Source organism: Dromiciops gliroides, chromosome 1 (assembly GCF_019393635.1).
Source record: "Dromiciops gliroides isolate mDroGli1 chromosome 1, mDroGli1.pri, whole genome shotgun sequence".
NCBI lineage: Eukaryota > Metazoa > Chordata > Mammalia > Microbiotheria > Microbiotheriidae > Dromiciops > Dromiciops gliroides.
Window position 1 is genome coordinate 60,353,866 of NC_057861.1, and position 27,232 is coordinate 60,381,097.

Genomic DNA, 27,232 nt, shown 5'->3' on the forward strand with positions numbered 1-27,232 from the left:
AAATATCTTTCTTTTTGCCGGTTATTAGTACCAGTAAGTAGCTTATAGCAAGCACGGCGTCAGACGAATAATAAGCGTTGCATATAATAATACTTGTAAACTTCGGTTGAATTATTGACACTTAAGGTCTCTCCCCACCTCAATCTCTAAATCCGGGATCCCCAGGTCCTCTTTGCCGTCCTCCGTGGGCTCCCTACGATGTGGTGACCAGAATTGCTTAGGAGTCCAGATGTGGTTTCTGAGCCAGGCAGAATTCGGCAGGAGCACCTCCTCGGATGGGAGCATGATGCCTTTTGGTTGTCATGTGCCACAAAGGATTTCCTGGGGGTGGGGGTGTAAACTGTGGCACAAGAGGATGGAGGCCCCGTCTGACTCTCCTCATACCAGCCCTCTCCCCAAGTCTGCTGTCATTGTAAGAGATGCCACGCTTTTGGCTTTGGGAAAAACAGGGGGGGCACAGAGAGGAGCAGGTACCCCTTTTTAGACCCCCGGAGAAGACCTAGACAGAGAGGAGTGGGGTGCAGGGTCTGGATCTGGACCTCAAGAACTTGGCTTTGAATCCCAGCTTGGCCACTTACTTGCTTCATGACACTGAGTTAGTCACTTCCCTTCCTCTGGGCTGCACTTTTCTCCTCTGTAAAATGAGAGGGTTAGATGGTCCCTTCAGAGTCAGGAGCACTCCTAAAGGACTGCGGCCCCTTTAAGTCGGCAGATGTCCTAGCCACTCTGAACATGGCGTCGCGCTACCCGCCACACCCCTTCCCTCCCCCCTACCCCAAAGGGAAGCCGCGGCGGCGGCGGCTTGGGGGGGGGGGGGGTGACCCCGACCTCCCCAACATGGCGTCACGACGGGGCTGTCGCGCTGAGGTCACGGCGGCGCGCCGGGGGGCGGAGCGGCCGGGCCGCGGGGCGGGAGGGGGCCGGGGGAGAGATTTAAAGGGACAATGTCCCCGGCGCGGCGGCGGAGGCCGCGGGACCGGGACAGGCGGCGGCGGCAGCGGCAGCGGCAACGGCAGCGGCGACCGCGTTGAACGGAGCCCGGAGCGCCCCGGGCTGGCCGGCAGCGCCGCCCTGCGGTGAGTCTCGCCCCGGGACCCCCGCCCGCCTGGTCCGACCCGGCCCGGCCCAGGGAGCCCCCGACGCTGCGGGCGGGGCGGGGCGGAGCCGCCGGGGGAGGGAGAGGCCCCGGCCCGGTCCCGGCCCCGACCCCGCGCTCGCCCCCCCGCCCCTGCCCTGCGCGGCCGGGACCCCCGGGGGCCAAGGGGCGGGGGGCTCGAGGGCCCGGGGGCGGGGCCTAGCCGGGGGCGGGGCTGGGGGGCGGGGTCCGGGCAGGTGGGGAGAGGGGCGAGCCGGGGCCGGGGGCTGGGGGAGCCCCGGGGCAGGTGTCCCCGGGAGGCGGGGCCGCTTCCCCTTTCCTCGACTGGGGGCTGGGGGCTGGGCCGGGCTGGGGGCTGGGGTGGGCCGGGTCCTGAATCTCCTCTCCCCTGGGGCAGGGAGCCCGGGAGGCCTGGAGCCCTCGGGAGACGCGGGCCTGGGTCCCCGACCCCTCCCCCCATCCCTGCCTCTTTCGCGTTCCATCTCTCTTCTTTCCTTTCCCTTCCCCCTTCTTTCTCTTCTTTCCTCCCTTCTCTTCCTTCCCTTCCTTTCTTGCTTCGCTTCCTTCCCTTCCCCCTCCCTTCTCTTCCCCTTCCTTCGTTCCCCCTTCCTTTTCATCCTTCCCTCCCTATCTTTCCTCCCCTTTTTTTTCCTTCCTTCCCTGCCTATCCTCCCTCCCTCTTCCTTTCCTCCCCTTTTCCTTCCTTCTTTTCCTATCGTCCCTCCCCCTTCCTTCCCTCCCCTTTCTTTCCTTCCTTTCCTCCGTATCTTCCCCTTTCCTTCCTTTCCTCCTTCCCTCCCTAACTTCCCTCCCTCTTCCTTTCCTCCCCTTTCTTTCCTTCCTTCCCTCCCTATTTTCCCTCCCTTTTCTCTCCTTCCTTCCCTCCCTAACTTCCCTACCCGTTCTTTCCCTCCCCTTCCTTTCTTCTCTCCCTATTTTCCCTCCCCTTCATTATCTCCCCCTTCCTTTCCTTCCCTCCCTAATTTCCCTCTCTTCCTTCTCTACCCCTTCCTTTCTTTCCTTCCTCTTCCTTCCCTCCCCTTTCTTTCCTTCCTTCCTTCTCTCCCTATCTTTCCCTTTCTTCTTTCCCTCTTTCCTCCCTATCTTCCCTCTTATCTTTCTTTCCTCCTCTTCCTTCTTTCCCTCCCATTCCCTCCCTGTCTTTCTTTCCTTCTCTCTGTCTTCTTACTCCCTTTCTTTCTTTCCTTCCCTCCCCTTTCCTTTTCTTCTCTCTCCCCTCCCTATCTTCCATCTTCCTTCTTTTCTTTCCCTCCCTCCCTATCTTTCCTCTCCCTTTTCCTTCCTACCTTCCCTTCCTCTTTCTTTCCTATCTTCCATCCCCTTTCTTCCTTCCCTCCTCCTTCCTTTCCTTCCATTCCCCTTTCCTTTCCTTTCCTTTCTTTCTTCCCCTTTCCCTTCCTATTTTCCCTCCCTTTTCCTTCCCTCCCCCTTTCCTTCTTTTCTCTCCCCCTCTTTCTCTATCTTTCCCCTCCCTCTCTCCCTTCCCTCATCTCCTTTTTTCCTTTCTGTTCTTCCTTCCTTCCTTTCTTCCCTCTCTTCTCTCCCTTTCTTCCTTTCCTCCCCTTTTCCTTCTCCCCTCTGTCCTCCTTTCTTCCCTTTCCCTCTTTCTTTTCCTCTCTCACCCCCTCTGTAGACTTAGGATACTGAGAATAGGGTTACAGGTGCCAAACGGGTATAGCCTAGTAGTCATAGGGTACTATGGAGCTGAAGAAAGTGGGGGTTTGCTACCTCAGTGCCCCCACCCAACCTCCCCATCCCCAGGGCCATCAGGCATCATCACCCAAGGAGCCAAAGTCCCTGAAAGTCTTGACCCTGCCAATTCCAGAAATGACAGCGGCCTCCCAGTACCAGCTGTGCCCAGAGAATTGGCGCCTACTCTAGCTAATTGCTGCCCTGCTATTCAGAGAAGAAAACTTGCTTTTCCCTAGATTGGGGCAGGAGGCTATGTGTCTCAGCTCTGCCTCTGTGGCATCTTCATGGGGTGCCATGTTCCTTTTCTTCTGACCTCTTGCCTTTGGGCCAGGATCAATCAAAGACCAAATCCTTTACTGCGTGGACCCATTTTTCTGACACAAGGACTTGGTTCTGCTTAGGCCAGGTTGGGGGTGGCCCTTTGGAGCCCAATTGGGGGTGCTCAGCTTCCCTTAGGTAACACTGGGAAATGCCCAACCTCTGGTTCGGTAGGCTCTAACTCCCTGAACCAGTCGGCTGGGAGGGGTGGGGTAGTTCTGCTGGCCTTGCCCCAGGAGTCCTCGGTAATCTCTACTGCTTTGCCTGTCCCCTACTCTCCTGGCCCCAGATCACCCCTCCCTCCCCCATTCCCGTCCCTGGCCTCAGTCAGTGGGCCCCATTCCTCTCTCCTCCCAACCTGTCTCTTGAGACAGTGCCTCATTCCTGTCCTTCACTTTCTGCCGTTACCTTGAAGGTATTTATAGGAAACTGGCTCAGATACCCCCACCCCCATCCCCAGCGAACTCTTTGTTTCTGGACCAGTGAGGCCTCCTGCTCCTCTCCTCCTTCTTCTGGGGCCTCCCTGAGTCTGGCCTCTAATCTGCCTACCCACTGGCATGACTTTTGGAGTAGGGGTTCTAAAGTATGTCAAGCAAGAGTAGATGACTGAGGACTAGGGACACAGAAAAAGCAGAGGTGGGGAGGGAGACCAGGAGCCCCAAGGGTTTCTTGCCACCTTTTGGCCAGAAACTTTTGAATCTTTCCCTTCTCCTTCTCTCCTTCCCTAAGTGTTCTTTGTTCTCCCCTGCCAGATTCCTGGTGAGCTGGATGCCTGTTACAATGTCTTGCTGAGCCTCCGGAGCCCAGGGATGGAAGGCCCCCCTGGGGGGGGCACAGCCCCACCACCCAGGCCTGCTGCCCCAGAGAGACCACCTAGCCTGGTCCTGAGATCAGAAAGTGAGGAAGATGTGGAAGCTGAAGATGGTGAGGAGGGGAGCCCTGTGGCCGCCCTGTATCCAGCCAGGCCCCCTGCTCCCAGAAGCATGGAAGGCCTCAGGGATCCCCAGGATAATGATGGTGTTGCTGGTAAGGGGGACTAGGGGCACAGCAAACAGGAGAGCATGGCATGCCTCCAGCAGGGAGGGGAGGGGGGCAGGGGTGTTAGCACCTTGTTAGGCAGAAATGGCTTTGGTTCTACAGGGATACAAGGCAGAGCAGAAATGAAAACGTGGCTCTGCTGATTGGCCTGCCCAGGAAGGGTGGCCTAGCTGAATCCTTGTTCCCCAAGTCTGGGAGTGGGGGAGGTAAGTGAGAGTTGGTCCATCTCCTACCTCCCAAGGAAATCCTCCTGGTCATGACTAGTGATGGCTCATGTGACCTTTAACCTGCCTTATATCTATGGTCCGTGGGTCTTTGTTCTCTCCCTAGGGCTTCTTGCCTCTCTCTGGATCTCTAAGCATATAGCGTAGATGCCTGAGGCATTGCCCCCTTTCTTTCCATCGTCCTTTTCAAAAAGATTGACTGCTAGCTACACAGTGTGAAACTGGGGTCCAGAGAAGGGAAGGGCTATTGCTAAGGCAAATGGGAGCCGAGTGTCTGGACTCAGCTGGGTCAAGGTACCTGGGGCTAAGTTGGGCTTAGGCAAGGGAGGGCCAGAGGGGCCAGGTCTGCTGAACTTGTAGCCTCTGATGGCTGGATGGCTGGATGTGTCCCCTTGCTTATGCTTCAGTTTACTTAGCAGGAGGGAGACCAGCATTGCCTGACTCCTTCACTTTGGGAAGACTAGCAGTGAGAAATGCATTAGTCCCTTCCATAGGAAGCCAAGATGCTGGGGCCCTGATTTCTGCCCCTCTCTGGGTCTCACCTCCTCTATGTCTGAGGAATCTCACAGCATTCTTCTTCCTGACCTCCCTTGGGAATTCTGGGACAGGGGCACCTCTCCCCCTGTGGAACCCTTACAGCTCAGAGAAAGTCAGTGCCACTCACACAGAGGCATCCCAGTCCAGGCATCCCTGCCAGGGGTGGGGGTGGGGGACAGGAGAGCCTTAATTCTCTGTCCCCAGCAGGGTTTTCTACTCTGCTGTTCTCTCCCTATTCCCTCTTTGGTGAGCTCACCCTAAGGACTCCTGCCTGCAGCCCCGTCTTGGTCTTTAACTAGCTCCCCAATCTCCCTGGACTACTGATGATGTGTGTTTGTCTTTGTCTTCACAAGTTGGCTCTAACCTACCTTTCTGGCCTCCTGTCACCCTGCTTCTGTCCATAACCTGGACTGCTTTCTGTCTCCCCTTCTCCTCCTGCCCTCTCCCACCGTCCCGGCCTTGGCTCATCCTGTCTGCTGTGACTGAGCTTTTGCCCCCTTGGGAATTCCTCAGTCATATATTTCTACTGTGACTTTTGTTCAGTCGGTTCAGCACCCATATTTATGTACCCTTTCTGTGCAAGACCCTGCTTTCAAGGGGCTTATAATCTGATGGGAGGGAAAGCCATGCCCAGGGGTGTGCTGATAAATGTTTAACCACTGACGCTGGGGGGAGGGGGAACATGCACTTTTAAGTTTATATCAGTAACATTTTCTCCACTTTCTTAAGTCTAGCTCATCAACAGAACAATAAATCAAGCCCTGATTTGCTGATTTATGAGGCATAAATGCTCACGCTGAAAATTTAATAATTGGCAAGAGCTGGTTTGAGCTGGCTCCAGCACACCTCTAGACATGCATGCACGTAATTCTGACCCAAAGGGAAGTGAACAAAAGGGCAGAAAGGAATGATCTGAGCCAAAACGGGGGACTAGTCATTGGGGGGAAGGGGGATGAGGGAAGGCTTGAGTGAGCTTTGAAAGGAGGTGATTGGAGTTCAGTGATTCGGAGGTTCAATGTTTGGATTCAGGGGGTTTGGGAGGGATGTTGCAAGCACAGGCACAGAGATAAAAACCAGGGAATGGAGAACTTATGCCCCAAAGGGCACACAGGATGGTAAAAGGCCTGGGGACCATCCCATGCAAGAATCAGTTGAAAGAAACGGATGTATTTTTGCATGGTGAAGAGAACACAGAGGAGGCGGGCTTTGGGGATGGCTGAAGACCTGTCCGGTGGGGAGTGATAGGGCTCCTTCTGCTTGGCCTCAGAAGACAAAGCTGACTGGAGGCAATAGCTGACAGTCACTGTGAAAGGTAGATTTGTGTTTGATGTGAGGAGAAAGTACCTGAGGAAGAGAGCCCTTTAAAGGTTGAAGGGATTATCTTAAAAGGTAGTGGGTTTCCCACTGGAGGTCCCTGAGCAGGGGCTGACTTGTCAGGAATGGGTGGGACTGAATGCCCCTCTTTAGTCTCATCATGGTCTGTGATTCTCAATCATTTTCTTTTTCCTGGAGTAGAGAATACATCATGGGGAGTAGCATGAGATAAAATGCTGGACCAGTTAAATGATAGCAGATTGAGGAGGATCTTGAATTCAAGGACCAATTCAATTCAATAAATGTTTATTAAAGTACCTACTATCTACACAGTATTGCCCTTTTCCAGCTGGGCAAGCAGCCTCTGCCCTTGTGGAGTTTTCAGTCCAGTCTGGGATAAGGCACTAATTAACACAGATAGCACATGATAGGTGTGTTAGAAGGTCCATACAAAAGGCCATGGGAGGGGCAGGCTATGTCCAAGGGGTGGGGAACTAGGCCCAGAGGTATATGCTTTCTTTGCTAGGCATGGGGGAGACACTGGTTTCTGAGAGGAGTGGTACATTATTGAAGATTTCTTTGGGTGATTTTGAAGTACATATCTCTTAAAAAAGAGGACCTGGCTCCCTGGGCCACTCGTACAGGGTTTGAAACTGAAGCATTGATAAGGGAGGGTCCCGGCCTGGGAGTCAGTCCTCCTGAGCAGCAGAGAGAGAAATGCAGGCAACTCCAAGTACTGATTAACAGCGGTGATCCCTCCCTGTCTTCATATCTTCTCCAAGAAGATTTACAGTCACCTCCAAGTCTCTGATGTTGCTCTTGTGCTCTGATGCCCTTGGGAGCCCTTGGTGGAGGGAGGAGGAGCACTGGGGACCAGGGGCCTGGAGCAATGAAAGTGTGTGCCCGTGGGCCTCAGGGAGGGAATCCAGCACCTTGGCTCCTGACTCCCTGGCCTGTCACATACCCAGGGCCAGCCACTGAGTGCCTGCAGTTGACTCCTATGGTGGCTGCAGCCAGCAGAGCTTCCTTTCCTTCAAGTGGGGCCAGAACTATGGGCCTATATAGCTCAGGCAACCTAGCCCAACTCAGCACCAAGGAGGGGGTATCCAGTGGACATACAAGAATGACTTTTCCATGGCTAGCTTCCCAGAGCTCTCTCTTTTCCTGATGCCTTTCCATCCCCCCCCCACACACACTCCCCCCTTACACACACATACCCCGATTACTGCCTTGCCTGGCCCCTCTTTCAGCCAACACCTGCCCCGCCAGTCTTGTGGGCTCTATAAATAGGCCCTAGCCCTGGGAAGATCCCATGTTGCCAGCTGCCCTAGGTGCATCAGCCCCAGAAAGCTTTCTATCTGAGTACCACAATTCAGCCCAGATACTGAGGCATTCTGCCCTCCCTTCTGTACCAGATTCTGGGGAATCTACTTCCTCTGGCCAGGCAGCCTCTCTTGCTTCATCCATATGCTTCTGTTACTTCGACACACCTTGCCTGCATGGATGCTTTATTTTAAATGAGCGTCTTTAGTAGCTATGACTCTGTGAGCCCCCGACTTCCCAATAGGCCACACTCCATCAGAGTGACTATTAGGAGGCTTCCCTGACCTAGCTTCATTTACTTCTAGTGTCACAGAATGTCAGAGCAAAGCAAGGTTGGGGTGGGGTGGGGTGCTTAGAACACAGAAGGTCAGAGCTGGGAGGAACTTTAGAACAAGGAATTTGGGGAACTGGAAAGATCTTAGCACACAGAATGTCAGTCCTGAGATAGACCTTAGAACACAATGTCATGGCTGGGAGGGCTGTTGGAACATGGAATGTCAGACCTGGGAGCACAGTTAGCATGTAAAATGTCAGAACTGGGAGAACCCTTAGAACAGGGAATATCAGAGCTGGAAGGGCCTTTTAGAACACAGAATGTCAGAGCTGAGAGGTCCCTTAAAACATGGAATGTGAGAACTGAGAAGGCCTTAGAATGCAGAATGGCAATGCTGGGATGGACTTTAGGACATGGAGTATGGCAGCTTGGGGTGGGGGAAGGGGATAGGGCTTAGAATAAGGAGTGTCAGCTAGAATATTAGAGCTGAGAATATAGGAGATGGATGTGTTTTAGAACATGGGATGTAGGAATTGGAAAGGCCATAGGATGCAGACCTGGGATGGATTTTAGTATATAAAATGTCACATCCAAGAGGACCCTTAGAACAAGGAGGGCCAGCTGGAAGAGCCCTTAGAATATGAAATGTCAGAGTTGAGAGGGCCCTTAGGATACAGAATGTCAGAGCTGAGAGGGGTCATAGAATAGGAGATGTTGGCTCTGGGAAGGCCTTAGAACACAGGATGTCAGTCTTTTTTTTTTTTTTACTTTTTTTTTTTTTTTTTTTGCGGGGCAATGGGGGTTAAGTGACTTGCCCAGGGTCACACAGCCAGTAAGGGTCAAGTGTCCGAGGCCGGATTTGAACTAAGGTACTTCTGAATGCAGGGCTGGTGCTTTATCCGCTGTGCTATCTAGCCGCCCCCAGGATGTCCGTCTTGAGATGGGCTTTAGAATATAGAGTGCCACAGCTGGGAGAGTCCTTAGAATGGGGAATGTCAGAGCTGAGAAGGGCCTTAGAACTCGAAAAGTCAAAGATGGGAGAACCTTTAGAACACAGAGTGGAAGAGCTGATAAGGCCCTTAGGACATTGAAATGTCAGGGCTGACTTGGTGCTTAGAAACATGGGAGGTCAGAGCTGGGAGGGTCAGCTGGGAAGATCTTTAGCAAACAGGATGTCAGAGATGGGAGGACCCTTAGAACATTTAATGTTGGCTAGGAGAGTCCTTCGAACAATTTAGGACATAGAATGTCAGAACTGGGAGAGGGGGACCTTGGGGTTTAGATAGTCCAACCTCCTCTTTTCACAGGTGAAAAAACTGAATTCTGACAAAGTTAAGCGAGCCATGTGGCTCTAGCACTTGGAGTCCCAGGGTATATGTGCCTTTAAATGCCAGACTTTAGCATTCTTTTTTTCACAATCCTTATGAGTTTGAGCAAGTCCCTTAACTTCTCTGGATCTTGGTTTCTTCCTCTGTCAAAAGAGGATGGGCCTAAGGGCTTGGAGAGGGATTAGCCTGGATTACCTGTAAGGTCCCTTCCGGCTTTGAAGGCAGGATTGTATAATCCTGTGATTCCTAGTCTTGTGTTCTTTCAGCCCCCAAATTAAACAGATCCCGCCACTGAGGATCTTTTCAGAACAGAGGCCAGGGGTCTCTGTGTCCCTGAAAAGCTCCCAGGAGGTGGGGATTCACCCTTATTCCAGAGGCCCCCATTCCTGGTAGCTGGAGCTGTGGTAGCCATTGAATCCCTCGAGCTGGGTCCAGTGTGTCTAATAACCCAATGTGACAGTGGGAGGCCTAATGGGATGTGTCCCCATCAGCAGGTCTGCTTCTGACCTTAGTCCTGGGTTTATTCTTGAGGCCCCTGCCGGGAAGAAGGACACTGTCAGAGTAGGAGGCTGTGGTGTATGTGCATGGGAAGAAGGCACCTGTCTGCTCTGGCTGAGAAAGTGATGGAAGGGGAAGGGGAGGGCATAGCTACTGATACAGGGCCTACTCTATGCCAGGCACTGTATGAAGTGCTTTTTTTTTTTTTAAACATCATCTCATTCAAGAAGCTAGGCTGACTTCATTCATTGCCCTGTCTCAGTGGGATAGGGTGAAGAGACTGAGTGAAGGAGAATTCTCTGCCCAATCTAAATTTGAACTCCAATCAGAGAGGGAGTGCAGGATTTCTGGTCCTGGAAGGTATAGGCTTTACTTGTTGGGTTGGAAGAAAGGAGGAAGGTTCCAGGACCTGAGGGGAGGATTCAGGTGACCAAGGCTTAGTCTTGAGGAACCTTGGGTTCCATTCCCAGCAATGATTTTTTTTTATCGTTTTGGGGTTTTTTTGGCGTTTTTTGTGGGACAGTGAGGGTTAAGTGACTTGCCCAGGGTCACACAGCTAGTAAATGTCAAGTGTCTGAGGTCAGATTTGAACTCAGGTCCTCCTGAATCCAGGGCTGGTGCTTTATCCACTGCGCCACCTAGCTGCCCTCCCCCAGCAACGTTTTTTACTTAGTGTCTGATGGTAGACAGGGTTCTTTAAGATTCTCAAAGGACAGCTGGTAGGTATATGTGGGGTTAATATTTTATGGAATCATCTAATGGAAAGAGCCCTAAGTTAGCAGTTAGGAAGCCTGAAATCACTATTTGGTCAGAGATATGTTGAATAAATCAGTTTGTTTCCCTGGACCTCAGTTCTTCTATCTGCAAAAGGGGAAAATAGGATGTGGAAATGATTCTTGCATGTGTATGGATCTAGTGGCCCCTGGACTATCTCAAGGCTGACTCCTATCAGTCAGCCTGAGGACTCCTGCTCCTCTCCCCTGGGTTGGGTCAGGGGCAGTTAGGTGGCACAGTGGATAGAGCACTGACGCTGGAGTCAAGAGAACCTGAGTTAAAATCTCACCTCAGACACTTACTAGGTATGTGACCCTGGGCAAGTCACTTAACCCCAATTTCCTTAAACACGTGGGGCCATCTCCAGTCATCCTGATGTATGTTTTGCCACTGGCCCCAGATGACTCTGGAGGAGAGAGTGAGGTTGGTGACCTTGCACAGCCCTGGCTTACTTTAAATCCAGTTCAATGCAAGTCATGACATCACCCTGATGTCATGGTCATCCTCTTCAAGAACAAAGGACAAACAATGATGACGATGAAGACCTGTTGGTTCCCTACCAAGCCTGGCTGCAGTGGGAGCCCTACTTCCCTCACCCTTGCCAGGGGAAGGCAGAGCTCATGGGGGTGTTGGTACTATGCCTGGGATGACCCTTGACACCACTCCTCCAAACCTGGTACCATAGAGTTCCAGTAGTGCAGTCAGCAGTGGTGGGTCATTTGGGAGCTGCTTGTGTCTCTATAGCCCTTTAAGACATTTTTCTCCCAATAGTCCTATGAAGGGGGAAAGTGCAAGTATGACTGCTATGACCCTGCAGAGCGAAGGGGTTCAATGGAATGGATGAGGAAGGCAGGCTGGGAAGCTAGATTGGCACTGAGTAATGAAGGCTCCAACAACACTCTACCTTCTGCATGTGGTTTTTCCTTGTCTCCCACACTCCTAGGACCATTTCCACTGGGTGTATCTGCTGTGTAACCTACATAGTTATTTCTATGTTGTCTTTTCCATAAGACTCTATATTGCTAGAAAGTAAGGACGGGGTTTTTGCCATTCTTTGTATCCTCTGTGCTTAGCCAGTTCCTGACACACAATAGGCACTTAAAAATGCTTGTTGAGGGGCAGCTAGGTGGCACAGTGGATAAAGTACCGGTCCTGGATTCAGGAGGACCTGAATTCAAATCCGACTTCAGACACTTGACACTAGCTGTGTGACCCTGCACAAGTCATTTAACCCTCATTGCCCTGCAAAAAAAGAAAAGAAAAAGCAGCAATGAAAGTGCCCTTAAAAAAAATGCTTGTTGAGCGACTGACCAAAGACTTGAAAATTAATATAATCCAGTAGAAAGAGCCCTGAACTGAGAGTTAGGAGGCTCTGCTGCCAACTAGCTGAGGAGCCTTGAATAGGCCCACAAAGTTCAATAAACATGTAGTAGGCTCCTACTTTTGGGCAAGTTTTGGGCTCCATGCCAAAACAAAAGGCCCCACTGATGAGGGCAAGCTGCCTTTCCCTGTGAGCCTTAGTTGCCTTGTCTGTAAAGTGATGGAACTGGACTAGAGCATCACAGAACTGGAATCTAGCATCCTAAGATCTGGGGTTCAAATCCCTGCTCTGCTCATTATTTCAGTACCCACATGACCTTTTGTAATCACTCAATCAGTCACCATTTATTAGGCTCCTACCATATTCCGGGGACTGGGGATACAATCTCTACTCTCCAAGAAGCTTCCATTCCAATTCCCTATAGAAGTACAGACAGAAGAGGATAACTGTAAGGCCCTAGCCATTCCCCTTGGGAGGGAGGACACTAGCACTGGGGCCAAGTCACTTACCTTCCCTGTTTCCCAGTTTCAGGAGGGAAAAACAGAAGATGGACGAGGTAGCAGTGTCCTGGAGAGATGGCTGGCCTTGGAGTGTGGAGAGCTGGGCTTGAGTCTTGGCTCTGATGTTCATCAGCTGTGTGACCTTGGGCAAAGTCTTCTCTTTCTAGGCTTTAGTTTCCCCATCTGTAAAGCAGGGATAATTCTTATACTACCTTTGTAAAGCTTAAATGACTATAGAAATGCTTGTGGCTGCTGCAGCTGCAATCGTTCTGCCATGTTGACTGGTCTCTAGGCCCCTGCCAGCCCAAATTTATCTTGCAGTGTTTCCATCCGTAATGTGTGTCCAGGAACTCCTTCTGTGCTTCCCCAGAGAACTGCCTGCAGGCTCTGGTTCTGTGACCAGAGCACTTCCCCAAGGTATCAGGGACTACAGGTCATTTCCCAGCACACTTTGAGGGTCCTAGACCTCTCTACCACGCTGAGGGAGTGGGAATGGGGCAGATTGGAGCCCCAGCTCCTTCAAAACCGAACCTATCTTCCCTTCTCCCTTCTCCTTTCCCACCTCCTGACCACAGTGGAATAGCTTTGGACTGTGTCCTGGTGCTTCTTGGGTGGCTGGAGACTGTCGTCTGCTCAGTTTTTTGAGAGAGGAGAGGTGATGATGTTAAGATGAGGGCCTTTGCCCCCATTCAGCTTACAGTTTAGGAAGGAGAGCTCGTGTTTTGACAACATTTGAGGGATTGCAAAATTATTTTCTCACCATAACCATATGATGGATGAGGCAGAGTAAATATTAGTATATACCCATTTTATAAATGAGGAAACTGAGTATTAGAATGAAAAGGTGGGAGCTGGATAGGCAGAGCCATGCTTCGAATTCACAAAGCACATTCCTGGTAGTGCAAGTCCAAAACCAGGACATTAGGAAGCTTCAAAACAAAGTGTTATTCTGAAGGCTGATGGGGATAGGTATTATTGACTGGGAGATCATGAAAGACTTCCTAGAGGAAGAGGCATCTGAGTTGGGGGATTTTTTTTTTTGTCAATTTGTGTTGATATCTTTTGTATTTATATCACCTACCCGTTGTATCCCTCCACCTCCCAGAGATCAGTCATTTATAACAAAAAAATTAAAAAGAGGAAAAAAACCCAGTTCAGCAAAACTATCCTGACATATTGAAAAAAGTCTGAAATTATATGCAGTGTTTCGCACCCATGATGTCCCCCCACCTTTGCAAAAACGCAGGGGAAGGTGCCTTCACATATTTCTTCTTTTGGGCCAAGTTTCCCCCATACAATTTCACACCATTGTCTTGATTGTTTTGTTGTTCTTTCCATTCCCATTGTTGTAGTTTTTGAATATATATTTTTCCTCATTCATTTTCTTTACTTTGTATCAGTTCATATAAATCTTCCCATTCTTTTCTGTATTCAGGATATACACAATTTCTAACAAAGCAGTAATGTTCCATTACATTCGGGTACCACCATTTGTTTAGCTACTCTCTAACCGATGGGCATTTACTTTGTTTCCAGTTCTTTGCATCACAAAAAGTGCTGTTATAGATATGTGAGTGTATGTGGGGCCTCTGGGCTTTAAAGGCTAGCTAAAACTTGAGCCAGTAGATATGGATTGGGAGGACATTCCAGGCGTAGGAAACTGTCTCACTGACTAACCTCCATGGCCTCCAGCTGGAGGGAGAGGGTTGTGACCTGTTCTATCACACTGCCAACCTTGGGGTGGCCTGGAGGCAGGAACACTCATTTCAGTGCTCCTGGGTAGAGACTGGGAAGGGGAGAGGGAGATGGCACTGAATGCAGAGTTGGAGCATACGGACATGAATTCTGGATCTGTGACCTTCGTCCAGTGGCTTAACCTCTCTGGTCCAGCTTCCTTATCTCTAAAACCAGGGACTTGAAGTCCATAACCTGTAAGGTCCTTTCCATCTCTAGGTCTGTGATCCTACATCTGACCTTCTTTGGGGCAGGGGTTAGCTGTGTGGAAGCCCTCAGCAGATAAAGTTTTCCTTCCCCTGTTAGGTGTTTATTTTCCTTGGAACAGGGCAATACAAACCCTGGTCAGTGCTATGGTCCAAGTCACCAGCAACAACCCCAATGTTTCCAGTTTACTGTCAAGTCAGATTCCCTACTGACTGTACCTTAACTTCTCATGTGAGTGGGTTTCTACCAGGACCAGTCTAGGCAGCAGTGTCCAAAGCTATCCCTCAAATACCTCCTTCCTTGCACCCAAGCTGTCACTTTCTTCTCGTCTCTTCCCTTCTTCCTCTTTCCCCACAGAAGCATCATAGAATCTCAGAGCCAGAGCGGGCCTCAGAGCTCATCTAGTCTGAATGTGGTCATCACTCATCTCCTGGTTAATTTTTCTGGGAAAGCTCATGGGTTCCAAAGGGCAGTAGGTGAAAGCCCAGACAGGGTTCTTTCCTGAGCCCCTTCCCCTCTATGTCAGCTTTTCCTCCTTCCTGGCAAAGTGGCCTTTTCCCCCTTCTCTATCCTTCCTTCTGGGGCCATATGGGCAAGCTTCCCTGCTGTGGCTGCACTCTGCCTGCTCTACTGTCATTGCCTGATAATACCTTAATCCCTTAACTCTCAAGTGCTCTCAAATCCTTATTGTCTCCTTTGATCCTCAGAACAGTCCCACAAAGTAGACAAGGCAGCAGGAAATATTACTTCTGTAAACTGAGGCTCAGAGAGAGGAAGGGACTTACAGCATCCTAGGCTGTTGAAGCTGGATGGGATAAGAGGTGCCACACAGGCCAGACCCTTATTTTTGCAGATGAGGAAACCAGCCTCATAGAGGGGAACTGACTTGTGCCTAAAGCCCCATAGCCAGTTTAGTGAAGAGCTGGGCCTTGAACCCAGATAGCTTTCTTTCCAACCTATGTCTTTCCCTATGACTTTGCTGCTTCATATCCCTCCAACCCCACTCTCTGGGGCAGATGCTTCTTGTCCTTTCCTGCCCGCTTACTCCAACACTGCCCACCTCCAGCCTCTCCTTGTTCTTCAGCCAAGATAGTACTAGGCAGTGCTTACTGTTGCTCTTCCTCCTTGCCTCTTGGTCACTGAGGTAGAGAAGCTGTTTGCAGCTTTTGAGGCACCAGGCAACCCAAGGAAGGAAACAGGAATCAGTAGCTCCCAGGACCCAAGTACCAGGTCACAAGAATGTGACTGGATCTAGCTGGATCACGCTTAGGGATGTCTCTCTATTCAGCTGCCCAAAGCTAGCTCCTTCCCAGCCCAGGACCTTCTCTTCCTGATTCTCCAAGAAGTCTGTCTTCCCATAGAAAAAGCCCTGGATTTGGGGTCCAAAGATCAGAAGCCTTCCTTTCCTTTGAGTCTATGCCCTCCCATTGGATAAGCTATGATACTTTCAGGCAAATCCATTACCTTCTATTAACCTTAGTTTCCTCATCTGTAAAATGAGGCAAAGGGTATCGCAGCACATACTGTACAGGACAGTGAGTGTGTGGAGTACTTTGAAAATGTTAAAGCCAGGGGCAGCTAGGTGGTGCAATAGATAAAACACCGGCCCTGGATTCAGGATGACCTGAGTTCAAATCCAGTCACAGACACTTGATAATTACTAGCTGTTTGATCCTGGGCAAGTCACTTAACCCTCAGTGCCCTGCCAAAAAAAACAAAAAAGAAAGAAAGAAAATGTTAAAACAAACAAAAAGGTTAAAACCTATTCACGTGAGCTAAATATTTTTCCCCCAGTTATATATAATAAGTTTTTAACATTAAAAAAAATTTGACTTCTAAAATCTCTCCTTTGCAGTCATGCAAAACATTTCCATATTAGTCATGTTGTGAAAGAAAACATAGACCCAAAAAAATTTTTTTTTAAATGCTTTGATCCACATTCAGACTTCAATTCCTTTTCTGGAGATGGATAGCATTTTTCATTATAAGTCCTTCAGAATTGCCTTGGATCATTGTATTGCTGAGAATAGCTAAGTTATTCCCAGTTGGTTATCATACAATATTGCTGTTATTGTGTATAAAAGAGCTGCTATAAATATTTTTGTACACATAGGTGCTTTTCTTTTTTTTTTTTTAGTCTCTTTGTGATACAGACCTAGTCAGTAGTATTGCTCTTTTAGTGTTGGCAAAGAATTGGAAATTGAGTGGATGCTCATCAATTGGGGAATGGCTGAATAATTTGTGGTGTATGATTTTAATGAAATACTATTGTGCTATAAAATGCTTTCAGAAAAACCTGGAAAGATTTACATGGACTGATGCAAAGTGAAATGAGCAGATACAAGAGAATTATCTCTCCTTGATCTGTTTTCTAGGTCAGTTTTCCCAAAGAGTTAATTCATATTTTCTTCTATTTTTTTTCATTCTTTTGATTTTGTTTTATTACTTCTTGATGTCTCATGGAGTCATTAGTTTCTAATTGCCCAATTCTAATTTTTAAGGAATTACTTTCTTCATTGAACTTCTGTACCTCTTTTTCTATTTGGCTAATTCTAGTTTTTAAGATCTTTTTTTCAGTGAATTTTGTACATATTTTCCGTGTGACCAATTCTGCTTTTTAAGGCATTTTTCTTTTCATTGGATTTTTGTGCCTCTTTTACCATTTGGCCTATTGTTTTTTGTTTTGTTTTGTTTTGTTTTTTGTTTTTTAGTGAGGCAATTGGGGTTAAGTGACTTGCCCAGGGTCACATAGCTAGTGAGTGTTAAGTGTCTGAGGCCGGATTTGAACTCAGGTACTCCTGACTCTAGGGCCAGTGCTCTATCCACTGCACCACCTAGCTGCCCCTTGGCCTATTGTTTTTTAAGGCATTATTTTCTTCAGTATTTTTTTTTGTGCTTCCATTACAAATATTTTCTTGTATCACTTATCATTTCCATTACAAACATTTTCTTGTATCACTTGTAATTTCTAGCTAGCCACCATAGCTGATTCAGTCATCCCTGTATAGTTTAAAATTTAATGTGTTGTCTAAAAAAATCTAATGTGTGGTTGCCTTAAATTAGAAGCTTTAGCACCAGTCTTTGGGCATTAAACATTTCTTAAAGCATACCAGGTATTCAAATGGAGTTCAGAAAGTTAAGAAAAGGCCTATCTAGCCTAGAATTCCAGCCTGGTCAGGTTCTTCCTCAAGTCCTCTGCCACGAGCCTGCTTCAATCACGAACTCTCCTCAAACTGAGTGTAGAAGCTTTTCATAGGTCTGGAGTAGAGGCAGTCCTTACACACTACTTCAAGCTGATTGGTAGGCGTCATCCAAATCCATTGGTTCACTGGACTTGAAGGTGGTCTCAAGTTGAGTTCAAAGTCCTTAACTTCTAAGAACAATACCTTCTTAAGGGCCAGCCAGGTGTGGTTACAATCTAATTAACTTGAAGAAGACTAATCAGCAAAGTCAATCACTCGCACTTAATTCAATCAGTTTAGATTAATCTCCAGGTGGGCCTTTGAATATCTTCCAAATCCCATTATTTTCTCACACCCCCAAGGCCTGCTGCTGGTTTGCTGGGGCACAGCCTTCACTGCTGCTGGAGTTCGCTCTACCCTCACCAAGGTGTGACAGACCTTTCCTGCTGATCTTCTAAGTTGTCTTAGGCTAGAAAATTGTTTCATGCCATCCTTTTGTGGGTTCTTCCACTCCAGAATTTGTTTTGGGGCATTATTTAAAGTTGTTTAAGGGGGAATTAGGGAGGGCTCAAGGGATTCCCTGCCTTTTCTCTACTATCTTGGCTCTACCCCCTCCCCATGAGTTATTGTTATTAAACAAGCTAGTTTTCCCACATAGCAGCTAGGGAAGCACGGTGACACAGTGGGTAGAGTACCAGGCCTGGAGTCAGGAAGTCTCATCTTCATGAGTTCAAATCTGGCCTCAGACACTGTGTGACACTGGACAAGGCACTTAACCCATTTTGCCTCGGTTTCTCATTTGTAAAATGAGCCAGAGAAGGAAAGGGCAAACCACTCCAGTATCTTTGCCAAGAAAACCCCAAATGGGGTCAGAAAAGTTGGACATGACTGAAACAACTGAACAGTAAAACTTCCCACCCAGCCTGGGGTCTCCAAAGAAGCAGTTCTCTCCTGTGCTTAGACAGAACCTTTTAGGCTTTATTCTCTGACTTTCTTTTCAGTCTATCCTCAGCCTCTCTTTTACACATTCATTCTTTTTCTCCTTCTTCTTACTATCTTCCCTATCTCCCCTCTTTCTACTTTAGTTTCCTTTGATCCGTAGTTTGGCTGGTCTTTTGGCCTCTTGTTTAATCCCAAAGTGGATAACCATAGGCAGATAATTTGGGTTTGATTGTATTTCTCTAGCTGGCTTGTCCAGACTCTCTTAGAGATACTGGACTTGAAGTCAGGAAGACATAGGTTCAAATCCTGCTTCAGATATTTATTAGTTTTGTGACCCTGGGCAAATGAGCTATTCTCTGTGCCTTAGTTTCCTCATCTATAAAGTAGGGATAATAATAATAATAATACCTAACTCATATGGTTGTTATGAGGACCAAATGAGATAGTGGATGTAAAATCTCTCAGTGCTATGTAAATGTAAATCATCATCATCATCCCTCTCATCTTCTGCATTGTATGATCAACTACCTAAGGGAAAGCAGAGCTTGAAGACTGGCCTGTGGCATGGCATATCCCCCAGGGAAGGATGGCACCATTTAAATGAGGGGTGAGGGGAGTCCAGAGCTGATGGTGTTCAGGGCTGGGCACCCATCAAGACTCATCTGTCTGATCCACTCACCCCCGAATATTGATCTGCACTGCCTTTCTCAAAGCTGAAGAAGAAGCTGGCAGCCTGCCAGATGGGCACAGACTAAGACATGGTATTTTAGGGGAAGAGCCAGAACAATACGGAAGCCACAGTGTTTAGATGTCACATAAAGATGTCATGTTGAGAAGAAGTAGCCTAAACAACCAATCATCTTATTGAATGGAGTATAGATAAACGTCACCCTTCAAAGTTAGTGGGAAAGCTTCTCTGGAATATAAATTAAGTCTTGAGTGATGACATGTGCACTCAGAGGCTGCTGTGTGTCTGTGGATATATGCTTCCCATTCAGCTTAGTATGGTACAAAGAACTCAGAATTTGGAGTGAGTGGAACTAGGCTGTGTCACTAATGATCTGGGTGACCTTGGGTCATTCACTTCTCCCTCTGGGCCTTGGTTTCTTCATCTGTCAAATGAGGGAGTTGGACTAGATGGTTTGTATGGTCCTTGCTAGGTCTGAAGCTGTGACTTTGGACCCATGTGGATGGCCACTGAGAGCATGGAGTGACTGGACCCTCAGCACTGGGTCTCAGAAGAAGACAGGGTGTTGGTTTAGAAGAGGAGGAATTTCTGAATGTGATTAGAAGTAGAAATAGACCCCTAAGTCTTTCCTTTCCTCCTTTCCCTATGGGTACCAGTCCAGGGGTGGAGGGTAGGGAAACAAGGGACTTGGGAAAGGGCTGGGCAGCCCCAGCTTGGAGCTGGGGGAGGGAGTGGGAATGACCCTAGAGCCCTCAAGATTTCCCCATCTTTGTTACAGATGGGCCACCCCATCATGGCCTCGGCGACACCCTCCCCTCTGCCTCTGCCGCCACCACCGCCCACCGGAGCAGCAGCCGGTGAGTGCCAGGCTAGTCTGCTTCTCACTTCCTGGGGGGGATGGAATAGGGTGGGCTCCATGCCTGAGGATAGCCTCTCCCCGCCCCTGTCCCCTTTCCCCTCTCCTCCAGTCTCAGACTGTTCCCCTAGAGGCAGAAGAGCAAGAATAAGGCTTTCCTAGTATGGGGGCACTAGAGACCAGGATGGACTTATATGGTAGGCCAGACCAGAAGGGGGTGCCTGAGGTCAGGGAGAGCATCTCTAGATGGGATTCAGGGCCGATGTATATAATCAGCTCATTTATCTGAGCTTGTGGAGGAAGCATTGGTGTGGATCAATGAGCAAGTTATGTGCTTGGCTTTCAGTTTAATGCATCACACATTTATTAAATCCTACTGTGTGTAAGGCCTTGTGCTGTGGGGATGCAGTGTGCCTAGGTAAGGGGGAAGAGTGTGGGGGTGAGGTAGTCTCCATCCCCCAGGATGGCTTCCAGGCTCCCCAGCCTAGGACTGGACCCTGAAGACCAGAAGAATAGCAGCATGGTGTAGTGGAAAGAGACCTGGGCCTGGAGTCAGGAAAGATCTGGATTCTAATCCTGCCCCAGACACGTCATAGCTGTGTGATTATGGGCAAGTCACATAACCTCTCAGCCTTACTTTCTTCATCTGTAAAATGGGGTATAGTACTTGTACAACCTACCTCACAGGGTTGTTGTGAGGAGAGTGCTTTGTAAGCCCAAGAATGCTAATGATATGAGTTATCATTACTATTGTTATATAGGTGGAAAGTAACAACCTCTACCCTCAAGGAGCTCACTCTCTGATTAGTGGGGAATGTAGCACGTAGAAAAATAAGTAGAGTGGAAGGCAGAGTTCATAAGAACAAGGGAGAGGTCTAGATGAAGGGCCCTGAGAACATATCAGGAAGAAGAGATCATTCCTCTGGGGAGGGGGGGAGGAGGGGCAGAGGGGCAGGGCATGATTCACAGGAGAGAGCACCAAGGCAGCTCCTGAAGAAAAGGACTTCCACAATCGGAAGTGGGGGGGGGGATTTAGGGGCAGACCGTGCCTTGGTCTAGGAATCACGGGCAGAGCATCACAATCATGGAGTCGAGCCCCTAATTCCATGGCTGAGGAAACAGACTCAGAGAAGGATGTGACTTGCCCAAAGTCACAGTTAGCAAAAGGCAGAATAGGACTTCAACCCATAGTGGTCTTCCTTCCAATTCACCATGCAGTAATGGTCTTCCTCCCTTTCCCCTCCCTCTCCTTCCTTCCTTTCCTCCTTCCTTCTCCCCTCCTTCTCCTTCCTTCCTTTCCTTCCTCCATCCCTCCTTTCTTCCATTCTTCTTTCCTGATCTCTACGTGAGCTTCCTAATCATGCTTTGCACAAAAGCCCATAAGATGACTTGCAGGGCCTAGGGGGAGAGGGTCTTGGAATAGGCATCTAGAACCAAGAGGAAGAAAGGCTGGGAATGTACTTATGCCATGGGGAAGCCACTTCCTGGGCACAATGGAGAATTGCCTGAATGTTTTCAAGCATACCACCAGGTTCAGACCAGATGTAGGAATTCCTTGGCCCTTGATACCTCTGGACCCTGCCCAGAGAAGGGAAAGTGGGAGAAGTGCTGGTGGCAGCAAAGAGAAGCCTAGGGACACAATCTCAGGGATTCCAGATCCCAGCATCTAGTGGGGCCAATTCCTTTGGGACACTGCATGCTGGGAACCATGCCCTCCCTATAAATAGATGCACCCGGTGTAGCAGGACGATGTGCCCATGGGAAGCCCCCAGACTTGAGTTGGGATGTGGTATTAGTGGTGTTTGAGGAAGCACAACTGCCTAAGATGCTTAGGGCCACTTGAAAAGACCCCCCACAATCAAGCCCCTTGGCCTCCCAGCCCAGCCTTGCTATGTGCTCTGTGAGTCAGAGACATGGCCCAGACAGGACAGCAATCCCTTGAGGGGAAACGGAAATGGGGCCGCCCCCTTCCCTGTCATGAAGGGCATGGTTTGTTCCTGCCTCTTTAGGAGGAAATCCCAAGCCTAAATTTCCCTGGCAGTGATGGGTAAGGGTAGCAAGAGGAGAGGTGGGAACTAGGGCCGAGTACACCAAAATGACCAACATGTCTGGAAGCTTCTAGGGCCTTCTTTCCATCCCAGTTGCAGCACAGATGCCCCAGTAGCTCGTCACTAGCTGAATCAGAGGGACTGGGTTCAGATCTCCATTCTGCCACTTACTGTGTGACCTTGGGCAAGTCATTGTCCTCCCTGGGCCTCCATTTTTCCTCATCTGGAAAACGAAGAGGTTGAACTAAAAGATCTCTAAGGTCTCTTCAGTTCCAAATCCTACTCTCCCCTCCTAGCTCCCCGTGCTGATCCAGTAGGGCAGCTCTTAGCCATGCTAGCCTCACATCAGATCAGCTCCTAACCTGTTGGTGATTCTTTGCAGCTACCGGGATGGAGGTGGTGCAGAATTCCCTCTGGGTTCCCCACCGCTGCTGCTCCTGGGCCGGTTCCCTAGCCCTTCGGACGGGAGGGGCAGCCGGGCACCGTGGGAACGCCCTCTCTGTGTGGATAGAGGGGCCGATGTCAGGGAGGAAAGCACTTTAGAGAGGCCGTCCAGCTCCAGGGAGGCTGGGGCCCCGTTCTGTTCCCAGGAGGCCTCCTTTGTCAGCGAGTCCAAAGCTGTACATACTGTGAACACTCACACTGAATTGGGAGGGGGGCCGGAGCTTCGAGGAGCTCCTGAGATTGCGGCTGAGCCCCCTGTTCCCCTGGGGTCCTGGGAGGACAGGCACCCCCCTTCTGAACCAAAGCCCCTTGACACTTTCCACAGAGAGCACTTATTGAAGAACAAGAAGGGCATCCTGAGGTTTGATTGGTTCTCAGACCCTGATGAGCATGCCCACTATAGGGAAAAGGGCCAAGGCCTAGACAGTGGGGTTGGGCAGTCAATGCGAGTCCAGCCCCTTCGAGAGGCGGCTCCGCCACTGGCCCTTCCAGGTTTCAGGAAAAGCCCTGCTCCTGGGGTAGGCAAGATGAGAACCCTGGAGCCAGCAGTGGTCACTGAAAGCAAGGGGTTGGTGGCAGAGCCAGAGGTGTCTGAGAGGAGCCCTCTTCCTGAGCCCCGCCCTGAGTGGGTCCTGCCCAGACCTGGCCTTCAGGCCGGTCCCGAGCTGGCCATCAGTAAACAGACATGGACAGTGAATGAGGAAGACTCAGTGGAACGGCTGTCCCTAGAACCCCCACCCTGTGGCCCCTATGACATTGAAATGAGGCCCTACTTCTGTAACTTGGTGGAGGAGGCTGAGAAGGAAGCACTGGGGCAGGAGGAAGACCCTGCTGTCTACACTTGCATTGAGTGTAGCATCTACTTCAAGAAGAAGGAGCATCTCCTGGATCACATGATGCAGCACAGCCGAGGCCCTGGGCAGGACCCTGTAGGTGACTCCCGAGGGGGACACTCCTGCAGCGAGTGTGGCTGGGCATTTGGGGACCCTGGCACTCTGGAGCAGCACCGCCGGCTCCACCAGGAGTCTAGGGAGAAGATTATTGAGGAAATCCAGAAACTGAATGAATACTCAGATGAAGGGCGAGATGCTCGACTCCAATGCCCCAAATGTGTGTTTGGCACCAATTCCTCCAAAACCTTTGTGCAGCATGCCAAGATGCATGTCAGGGAGAGGAGGGACCATGGGGCCAAAGGCCTGGACCTCTCTGGCCACTCAGAAGGTGAGTCCCAGGACAGTCCTAGCCACCTTGCCTACAAACCCTTCAGACCCAATGAGCCACCACTAGCCCAGGGACCATCCCTGGGGCTAGGAAAGGGCCTTCACAGTTGCATCCTCTGTGGTTTCCCAGCCCCTAATGAGAATGTTTTGAAGGAACATGTCAAGTATGCCCACTCTCAGCAGCCCTGGGGGGGAGATGTTGAAGCTTTCGAGGATCCAGCCAGCCAACCTGGAACTAGCCATGACACCTACAGCCCCGCCCGGCTAGCCCGCATGCCCGATGTGGACTATTTTGGCAAAGCAGACAGGTTCTTTGCTCCAGCATGGCAGGAAGGCTCTGTTCAATATGATCCTACCCTTGCCTTCACCTTGGGACACCAGCGGCTGGACAGGAGTGGCCGGGTAAAGAAGGGCTATCACACTGCTAGCTTCCATTCAAGAAAGATGTTCCCATATGGTTCCACCCACAAGACCTTGGGAACATTGCCATTCTCCCAGGCCAAAATGTATAACCCCTACACATTGCATTCTAGTAAAAAAAAAAGCATGGCCCACCTGAGGGACCTGGAGAGTGACATGGGTCGAGACTTCCTCACTGGGTGGGAGGAGCTCAGGCCTCCAGGGTCCTATACCAGCGATATGGGGAGCATGGAGGAGGAGATGTCCTTAACCACTGAGATTGACTTTCCTCAGAACCGAAGCTTTAACCCTATCACCGTCCCCCGACCCGCCTTGGAACTCAAGAGGACTTTTCGAGATGCTTTGCAGAAGGCCGAGTCCTCAGAGGCACAGCAGTACCAGCTGCGGAAGATGGTGCCCATCGTCCTTGTGGAGGAGATGAACCTGCAGCCCTCCCGGGGAGCTTTCCAAGCCCACGGTCGGCTGACAAAGCCTCCAGGGGCCACCTCTTCCACAGAGTTGATGCTGGATGGGCCTATCCCACTGGATTTGCTACTGCTGGACTCCCCGCTAGAAGGGCCCTTGGGAATTGATGACCTCTTCGACTCAGACTCCCCCATGCTAAAGAATGAGGAGAGGAAGTGCCCTTACTGCCCAGACAGGTTTCACAATGGGATCGGCCTGGCTAACCACGTTCGGGGCCACCTGAACCGTGTAGGGGTGAGCTACAATGTCCGGCACTTCATCTCTGCAGAAGAAGTGAAAGCAATCGAGCAAAAGTTCTCCTTCCAAAAGAAGAAGAAAAAAGGTAGTATGTAATCAATTTGAGAGTCTCCTAATTTAAAACAAGTATACAAAACCAGAAGTGGGGTTAATTGGCACCCTCCCCTCCATGGACATAGGTATGTATATGCTGCCCAACTGGGGATATGGCCCTACTCCAAGGTGTGGGCCTGATGTAGACCTGGACAAAAGGCCACATGGAGATGCAGGGACCATCCAAGCCTCATCACTCAGGGGGAAGGGCACGGGGAGGGAGAGATTGGGCAGAACAAATTGTCCATGTGTCACGTGCTGAGCCCCCCTCCCCCTCAACAGGACTAAGAGCTGGACAGGACCCCAGATAAAAGAGGAGTGAGGGAAATCTGCCTTTGGGTATCATGGGCGCAGAAACCAGGGAGCACGTTAGTTGCTGGGTTACCCACGACCGCTCCAGCTTGAGAAAGAATGTGAAAGGGGATGAAGGGAGAAGTATTGGCAGGGGGACCCAGCCAGCCCGCCTGGAACCAGCCACGATGCCTACAGCCCTACTCAGTGGGCCCGGTTTCCCAGTAGGGACTATTTGGGCAGGAGGCGGGGGGCAAAGAAGGGCATGAAGTACTAGAAGTGTAAGAGGAGGTGGGGAGTGTGCACAGCTGAGTCCAGGGAAGAGGCGCCCTTATGGGCAGAGTGGGAGGCAGACGGAGGCTTCTGTATCTGACTGGCCATCCTGCTCTTCTCTCCACAGTTGCCAACTTTGACCCCAGCACATTCAGCCTGATGCGCTGTGAGTTCTGTGGAGCAGGCTTCGACACCCGAGCAGGCCTCTCCAGCCACGCCCGGGCTCACCTACGTGACTTTGGCATCACCAACTGGGAGCTCACCATTTCACCCATCAACATTCTCAAGGAGCTGCTGGCAGCATCAGCGGAGCGTCCTGTCTTGGTAGCCCCAGGCCCCGGAGAGCCCGGGTCCCCAGGCTGTGAGCGGGAGATGCTGGGCTTTGGCCCACCCAGCCTGATGACTCTGTCTGAGTGCAGAGGTCGGGGCTCGCCTCTCTCTCCATTCCCCCAAGCCTGGGGTGATGAGTTGGGGCCAATCTACCGAGATGGTAAGAAAAACCTGGGGTTCTTCATACAGTAAGATCTGTGACTCTTGTCTGGTCCCGGGGAGAGGGGAGGGATCCTAAGTCCTCTAACTTCCAGAGGTTCCTGACTAGTTTTTAGTCTGGAGCAGGTGATCTTATATATGACATAGGAGGCACAAGCCCAGAGAAGAGACACCCTGGAAGGTTGAGACTAGATTGTTGGGGTTTAACCTTCCCACATTGGCCAAGAACTGTTCCTGTACTTGGTCCCATAGTCTCTCTTCTCTAGATCATGTCCATCTTTGAATGCAGATGGCATTGGGCAGGGAAACCCTGTATGTTCAGGCCTGAGGCTGATACTGTGGGGAGGCAGTAGAAGACATGGTCCTTCCTTCTTCCCATTTAGTTTACTTGGAGATTGGTGACACAATTGGAGGCCAAAATAAGGATACATATGTGGGCTGTGAGAATCCAGGGACCCTCATGGAGAGGTGACCTGGGGCTCAAATACGGGGAGGATACAGATAAGCTGAAGAGAGGTTGTGGTGAGCCTTGAATGCTCAGAGGAGTGACATGATCAGTTGGGGCTTTGGCCATTAGTCCAGCAGCCTGGGCAGGATGGGTTGAAGGGGGAGAGGCTGGAGACAGATCTCTGAAAAGGCTCTTGGAGCCCAGGAAGATAGTGGGCTTGTTTACAGCAGAGGCCTGGAATGGGAGGCCTGCTTTGGCATTGTTTTTGCTGGGGGGTTGGGGAGGGGGTGTCGATGAATTCAGAAAGCCCTTTATGAGGTTACTTTCTGCTCCTCTAGCATGCCAAGGTGATCCTTTTTGCCTTAACCTCTTGGTGGAGATGCTATCTCTCAAGGCTCCCCAGCAGGATTCTCTGAGGTATCTGCTGGGGTCTCAATCATCTGTGGGCCCTCCTCTCTCTAGAGATACTTATCAGCCCTGGGCAGGTCCTTATAAGCTCATTCATTTGTGGTGAGGCCCAGGCTACTTCTTGTCTGGTTTAGGGGTATGTTGGCTGGCTGATTTGCAAAGTCTAGTCTTGTCACCGAGCCCAGCTTGGAAACTATATGAGGAATCACAAAGGTGTTTTCCACAGCTCCCATCACTGAAGCCGCCCACCTGCTGTGACCCTGAGCTGGAAGCTGCTCCTCCCACGCCTGGGCTTTCCCCCTCCAAGCCCTGGACAGTCAGTCAGTTGGTCAGTTGGCATATATAAAGCAGCTCCAATGTGGCAGGCGCTGTGTTAAGCACTAGGGAAACAAAGACAGACTGACAAAGAAACTGAGCTCTTAGTACAATGGAGCCATCTTTCTGCAGCTGTCCTTGGCCTATGCACGAAGAGTCGGTAGGAGTAGGCAGTATGAGGTGTGTCACCCTCCCCGGAGCTATGGCTTATGCA

At 50.3% G+C, this 27,232-nt stretch overlaps 2 protein-coding genes across 2 annotated transcripts in view; one reads left to right on the forward strand and one right to left on the reverse strand.

Annotated features, from left to right (window-relative positions):
- Positions 1 to 217: 217 nt before the first annotated feature.
- Positions 218 to 1,556, reverse strand: LOC122745242 (proline-rich protein 2-like). The gene is made up of 2 exons (XM_043990410.1): positions 829 to 1,556; positions 218 to 434 (listed from the first exon to the last, which is right to left on the reverse strand). Exons 1-2 carry the CDS (start codon positions 1,554 to 1,556, stop codon positions 218 to 220), a joined length of 945 nt encoding a protein of 314 aa, XP_043846345.1.
- A 2,041-nt stretch (positions 1,557 to 3,597) lies between these two features.
- The window catches only part of WIZ (WIZ zinc finger), a 35,281-nt gene continuing 11,646 nt past the window's right edge, over positions 3,598 to 27,232 (forward strand). The window contains 4 exon segments of the mRNA XM_043986721.1: positions 3,598 to 4,153; positions 19,790 to 19,868; positions 22,298 to 24,786; positions 25,486 to 25,848. Of these exon segments, the coding sequence (XP_043842656.1) occupies positions 3,937 to 4,153; positions 19,790 to 19,868; positions 22,298 to 24,786; positions 25,486 to 25,848 (3,148 nt within the window). The 5' untranslated portion in view covers positions 3,598 to 3,936.

Bases quoted from the DNA above. Each gene is read 5' to 3' on its own strand.
- LOC122745242 (XM_043990410.1), bottom strand. From the start codon at position 1,556: ATGGGGGGAGGGGTCGGGGACCCAGGCCCGCGTCTCCCGAGGGCTCCA. The intron at 435-828 runs GTCGGGGTCACC...TTTTTCCCAAAG, and splicing joins CGTGACGCCATGTTGGGGAG to CCAAAAGCGTGGCATCTCTT.